Source organism: Antechinus flavipes, chromosome 6 (genome assembly GCF_016432865.1).
Source record: "Antechinus flavipes isolate AdamAnt ecotype Samford, QLD, Australia chromosome 6, AdamAnt_v2, whole genome shotgun sequence".
Lineage (NCBI taxonomy): Eukaryota > Metazoa > Chordata > Mammalia > Dasyuromorphia > Dasyuridae > Antechinus > Antechinus flavipes.
The window spans coordinates 246,701,504-246,708,353 of NC_067403.1; the positions used below are offsets into that span (position 1 = coordinate 246,701,504).

Here is a 6,850-nt window from a genome sequence, read left to right on the forward strand (position 1 = left end):
AGAACCCAAGAGGACAGATCCCAATACTATCGTGTGGGTCTATGGGTGCTTGCATTTAGAGCACCTGAAGAGATGCCATCTTAGGATATCAGTCAGCCTGTCTCTGAGGAACACCCCAGAATGAGATGTTAATGAGATTAACATTTTCCGGTGATTTCCAATGAATTGTGGATGTTTAATATCTTGGAAGGGAACAAGAGAATGGCTCGGTGTCATAGAGACAGAGGAAGTGGTCCTGAGGCTGAGCAGAATTCTTTCATCTCCAGCAAAGGCACAGTGAAAAGAGAGTAGGAGGCACTGCCGAGAGGTAAGACTTTCATCATTCCCGAATTACCAACTGACCTGCTGGGGAATGGATGTACCTCTTCTGGGAGTTACAACTCTTAGAATTTACAACTAAAGCATCCCTACAGGGCTTCTAGTCCATTCCCTTCATTTGACAGGAAAGGAACCGAGGTGCCTCAGTGTACAAAGTATTGGACCTGGACTCGAGAGAAATTTTGACGTCACACCCTTACTAACAGTGTGACCCAATCTTATCAGCCTTAGTTATCTCATGTGCAAAATGGGGGTAATGTAATAATATCTACCTCCCAAGATGGTTGTAAATTTAATGTGAAGAAGTATTTTTCAAACCATATGGTAGAAAAGAGGGGGAAAGTGAACAAGAATTTATATAGCACCTACTATGTGCCAAGCTAAGCATTTTACCAATATTATTCATTTTTATAATCATAAAGTACTATATAAATACTGTGTTTTATAATTATTTGTAATAATCATAATTACATATTTATATATTATATGTTATATGTAAACATATAATATATAACTGATAATATCACAACATAAATATTCATTAAGCACTAAAGCATTAAAAAAATCTTAAAGAGAGGCTACTCTTAATAACCCTCAAGAGCCTTTGAGCTCTAAATCCTATATATTATTGTATACAAGACATGATGCCAGGGTCAGGGACTCAAAGATTTAAAAAAAAAATTTAGAACCCTATCTTTAAGGGAATTTTCATTCTGACATGGTTTAGAGGAGATCCAGATATATCAATCAATCTATATTAATTAATCAATAAATATTAATTAATCACCTATTATCTTCGAGGCACAGATAGTAATGGAAAATAATAGATAAGGAAAAACAAATGTGAGTTGCAGATAAAATAATCTAGGAAAATTTGAGAAGGGAGAATGTAACTTTCAGTCTGGGATGCTAGGGTTGGATTCACAAAGGAGGTGTTATCTGAGCTATGAATAGTAGAGACATAAGGATGCTGAAGGATGATATGAGAAAGCATTTCATTTCAGGCATCAGAAGCTTATATATCTACATGGAGAAGGAAGATGGGAGTCTAAATTTAGGGAACAACCAATAGCCCTTTTTGGCTGGGATGTCGAGTGAGTTCAGGGGATTCACATGAAATAGAGCTGGAAAGCTAGTGTGGAGCTTGAGCCTATAATTCCAGGCTGAGAAGTTATCGTATCTATCACATGAAAGCAAGAGGGAGTCATTAGATGACTTTGAGCAGGCAAATGAGATTATGGGACCTGAACTTTAGACAGGGGTTCTGGCAGCTGGCTAGAAAACAGTTTGAAAAAGCTTGGTGCTAAATAAGCCAAGGGAACCATTAGCATCCAGGCTGAATAGGGACCTACACTACACTAGTGGGGTGACTATGTGATAGAAAAGAGAGGAGAGACATAAGAGAGGTTCTAGACATAGCATTAACAGAAATCAATCATTTATTGGATATAAGACACGAGGGAATGGGAAAAGTAAGAGTGTCTTGTGTGGATGATGGAGAGTGTGATGACCATGTTTAGCACCCAGAGTATTTTAAAATCAGCCAGAGTCAGGATAAGGGAAAATCCTTGATCTTTATTCTTTGTGGAGGTGAAGGGGAATGGCAACTCGAAATGAGAGCAATCATGACACAAATCCGGCCAGCAGTGCCTCTGGCTCTCACACTCCACCCACCAAATCTTCTACACAATCTCCTATACAACACATCAAACTTGCCCAGAGGGTAGGTGGGGCCATTTTTTCTCCAAGCATATAAAAGTATTGTCCAATTACCAATTAGCCTCGCGAATGCTTGGACCTCAGCGCATCGGTTCAGCTTCAGTCCATTACAGGGGAGGATTGGGATGCCATCAACAAGAAGAGGGTAGTTGGGAGGAAGGATAGGCTTGGTGGGGAGCTGAGCCAAGATGCAGACTGGGATCATAGAGTCCTGGTATTAAAACTAGAAGATTGCAGATGCCTTCCAGTCCTATGCTTTTGTTTTTCAGATGAGGAAATGAAGACCCAGAAAAGTGACAAACAGCTAAGTAGGTCTTTGACCCCATCTAGACACTGCTCTGCTGCCTACAAACATTTTTTACCTAACTTTTTATAAGTCACTAATATCTCTAAATCCAGCTATTTCAGGCTTGTAACTAGTACATTTGGGAACTGGATCTTGAAGACAAAGAGTATTAAAATGATAGACTATGGCAGCAGTAGGGTAACTGTTAGACTATGGTACAGCCACTAGAGGCTGGTTAGCCTGAGTCTGGATCAGCATTTGTGAGGAAATGGTGACTAGCAGCCTGATTATGGCAATCTGTCCAAAAGTATAACCATTAGGACCAAATCCAGGTCATGGATGAGGAAATTGCAGATCTGCAGGTCCCATCCCATAGTGACTTTAGGGGTCTGTACTCTTATTCAAAAATGCCCTCCTTCCATCCCTTTGTTGGTATTGAGCAGAACTTAAATGTTGGGCTTCTTCCCTGGGAAAAGCCTTCTAAGCCAAGTCCAAGACACAAGGAAACCCCCTCATTGTTTTCCAGATCTCCTTTGTTTCTTACACAGAAGGGTGATATCCACCATGATTTCCTCCCATCTCTCTCTAATTGGCTCTAAATATCTTTTTCATTCTAAAAGTTAAACCCCCTGCAAAGGAGAAAAGAAGGTTTTTCACTATCAAAGGGTACAGAGATTCTACTAACAATTCTGATCAAGGAGAGCAGTCACATCCTGAGGAAATGAGTCATGATGAAAATAAATAAATGCATCACTTCTTAGAGGGACTACATTGAAACAAGGAGATCTAATGGCACTGTATAATTTAGGGCATATTTACCCCCAAAAAGGCATTTCTAAATCTGGGGCAATGAAGTGTCAGAGTAGATAGAACACCAAGCCCAGAGTCAGAAGGACATCTTCCTGAGTTCAAATCTAGCCTAACCCATTTACTTGCCAACTCATTTAATCTCTATCATTTTTTTCATCTACAAAATGGGGATAATAACCACACTCTGCCTCCCAAGATTATTGTTAGAATCATTCTACCTAGTTCATGTGAAGAGCCTTGCAAAAGTTTAAGCATCATACAAATTCTATTTATCACTAGTGATTTGGACATGGACAATGTGAATATTAGATTTGCTTGACTGAATATTTTATGAAAAATCTTGCTTGGATTTGATTTTCAAATACAAGATTCAGAAGCATAGAAAGGTAAACTGATATAAGGGACTTAAAGTCTATATGTTTACACTCCTACATGGGAGGATGATACTTGTAATTCATTAGTACTTTCTCGTTATTATGGCTATTTGAAGGAGTATAAGTATACATAGACAGAGGGCACAGGTGTGAGTTGAATTTGAAGGGATAATATCTAAGAAATAATGAAATTAAGGGGTCAGAGAGAAATGTATTGGGAGAAGGGAAAAGGGAACAGTGGAATGGTGTCAATTATCTGCCATAAAAAAGGAGGCAAAAAAAGACTTTTACAGTGGAGGAGAAAAGAGGGATGAGAGGTGAGTAAGTGGACCTTATTCTCATCAGAATTGACTCAAAGAGGAAATAGCATACACACTCAATATGAGTATAGAAATCTGTCTTACCCTGTAGGAAAGTAGGAGTGGAATGGAATACAAGAAGAGGGGAGGATGTTAAAAGAGAGGGCATACTATGGGAGGGAGTGGTCAGGAACAAAACAATTTTGAGGAGGGACAGGGTGAAAGAAGAGAGAGAATAGAACAAATGAGGGAAAATACATTTAACTATCATAATTGTAAAAAGAATTTTGAAGCAAGTTTCTCTAATAAGTCCTCATTTTCAAATATAGAAGGAACTGAGTCAACTTTATGAAAAATATGAGTCATGTCACAATTGATAAATGATCCAAAAATATGATCTCTGCACAAAGACCTATAAATTCATGCATATCCTTTGACCAAACAATATCACTACTAGGCATGAATACCAAAAGAGGTTAAAAGAAAAAAAAAAAAAAAAAAAACAGAAAGGGACCTAAACATATAAAAATATTTGTAGTAGCTCTCTTTCTCAGGCCAAAAAAAAAATGGAAATTGAGGGAATACTCCTCAAATGGCTGAATAAATTGGGGTATGTAATTGTCATGGAATATTATTATTGTTCTATAGGAAATAATAAGCAGGATGCTCTCAGGGAAAAAAAGCTGGAAAGTTCTTCATGAATTCAAGCAAAAGTGAAATGTACTGTATACAAAGTAATAGCAATGTTCTAGGATGACCAATAGTAAAAGACTTTACTATTCTCTGCAGATCCATGACTACTTTGAAGGACTTATAAAAAATCCTATTCATACCCAAAGAAGAAACTGAATGTGTCTGAATACAAATTGAAAATTCTGTTTCTCTCTGTGTGTATGTCTTAACTTTATTTTTCTTGAGGATTTTTAAAATTATTTTTATAATATTTTACATATGTAAATAACATTTTTACAACATGACTTTTATGGAAATATTTTGCGTAACTTCACATGTGGTTTCTTAATTGGAGAATGGAGGTGGGGATAAGGGAGAGACTCTGAAAAGTTTTAAAAACAAATATAAAAATTATTTTAAATGCAATTGGGGGAAAATATAAATTAAATATATATTTTAAATAAAGACCTTCCTGGAAACAGTTTTTTTTTAAGCCTGTTTGGTTGTTTTTTTTTTCCTTTTAATTTGGAAGCAATTTGGGAGGGATGGAAAATAATTGCTTATCAATTGATTTTTTTTTAATTAAAGAATAGCATTGCATTTGATAGTGGGAATTAGAACTAGGCGAGGCCTTAAAGATCCTTCAGTCTGACTGCTTCATTTTATAGATGTGACTGTAAAAAAATGCTAGGAAGTGTACTTTTCCAGCCAGAATGAGAGGATGAAAGAATAGATTCACTAGGATTTGTGTAAGGAAACACAAAAGTGTTGGAATGTGCTAAGAGGAGACATAGAGGAAGAAGGGGAAAGATTGTTCACAAACAGGACTTGGCTTCCCCACACTGACTATAACAGAAGGCAGCTGGATCCTTGATTTTCTACCTGGCCCATTTAGGTAGGGAGTGATGTGCTTGGATATAACTTCCTCCCTTCAAGCCTGTCTATCTCACAAAGCTATTGGGACTTAGTGAATTTCAACACTCTCCATTTTCTCTACCTTTCTCAAGGAGATAGTATTCATTAAGTCCTCAGTACAATGCCTGGAACACAATAGGCACTAAATAAGCACTTAGTCCATTCCTCCTTTCTTCTCCTCCCCTTTCTTATTTATCTTTGTTACAAGAAAAGGCTCACTAGGCAGGAGAGAACATGGTTACATTCATAAATGAAGCCAATATAAAAATGAAATATCAACAAAAATTAAAAAATAAATTACCACAGTAGAAAACAAAAGGCTATTTTCATTCACGGTCATGAGTGCCTATAATTTTATCTTTGTCCTTTTTGTCTCTTCTATCTGCAGATCTTATTCTAATCATGACCCAAAGAAATGGTACCACAGTGACTGAATTCATTCTGCTAGGGTTTTTGGTTCAGCAAGAGGTACAGTACGCTCTTTTCCTTGGGTTCCTCATCATCTACTTAACATCTGTAATAGGCAATGCTGGCATGATCCTACTCATCAACATCGATTCCCGCCTTCACACCCCAATGTACTTTTTCCTTCAACATTTGTCCTTCGTTGACCTGTGCTATACCTCTGCTATCACTCCCAAAATGCTACTAAACTTCCTGGTATCTGACAAATCAATCTCATTCTCAGGATGTGTGTTACAATTGGAGGTTTATGGAACATTTGCCGTCACCGAATGTTATCTTCTCGCTGCCATGGCCATAGATCGATATGTGGCCATCTGTAAACCTCTACGTTATCCAGTGATCATGTCCCGAAGAATCTGCTTCCAGCTGGTGGCTGGATCCTATTTCATGGGTTCTGTGACTGCCTCCAGTCAGATTGCCTTTCTCTTTTCCCTTTCCTTCTGTAACTTCAATGTAATCAATCACTTTTTCTGTGATGCTCCACCACTCCTTGCCCTTTCCTGTTCCACAGTTGATGTGAATATCATGATGCTAATTATCATTTCAGGGCTCACGGTATCAACCATTATGATTGTTGTCTTCTTCTCTTATATGAACATCCTGTCTGCCATCTTGAAAATGAACTCTGCCACAGGGAGATACAAGGCTTTCTCTACTTGTGCTTCCCACTTGACAGCTGTCACCATTTTATATGGGACTCTTCTTTACATGTATTTGCAGCCTTCTTCCAGTGAGTCTCAGGAGAACAATAAAATAGCCTCTGTATTTTATGGGGTCATCATCCCCTTGCTGAACCCTCTAATCTACAGCTTAAGAAATAAGGCTGTCAAAGAGGCAGCAAAACTTCTGGGGAAATGTTGTTCATGATTCAGGTATTCTGTTTCCAACATTTCAATTCTGAGTAGCATATAAGCAAATAATATCCTGCCTCCTTTCTTTAAGAGATAGGCAGCATTTCAACTTGGGGAATATGTCAAATTAGGAGCAAAAGT

The 6,850-nt window shown here is 37.8% G+C and overlaps 1 protein-coding gene across 1 annotated transcript; it reads left to right on the forward strand.

Moving 5' to 3' along the window:
• Positions 1-5,795: 5,795 nt before the first annotated feature.
• Positions 5,796-6,725, forward strand: LOC127540359 (olfactory receptor 5AK2-like). The gene has a single exon (XM_051965007.1). It carries the CDS (start codon positions 5,796-5,798, stop codon positions 6,723-6,725), a length of 930 nt encoding a protein of 309 aa, XP_051820967.1.
• Positions 6,726-6,850: the final 125 nt, after the last annotated feature.

Coding starts and splice junctions, on each gene's coding strand:
- LOC127540359 (XM_051965007.1), top strand. CDS start 5,796: ATGACCCAAAGAAATGGTACCACAGTGACTGAATTCATTCTGCTAGGG.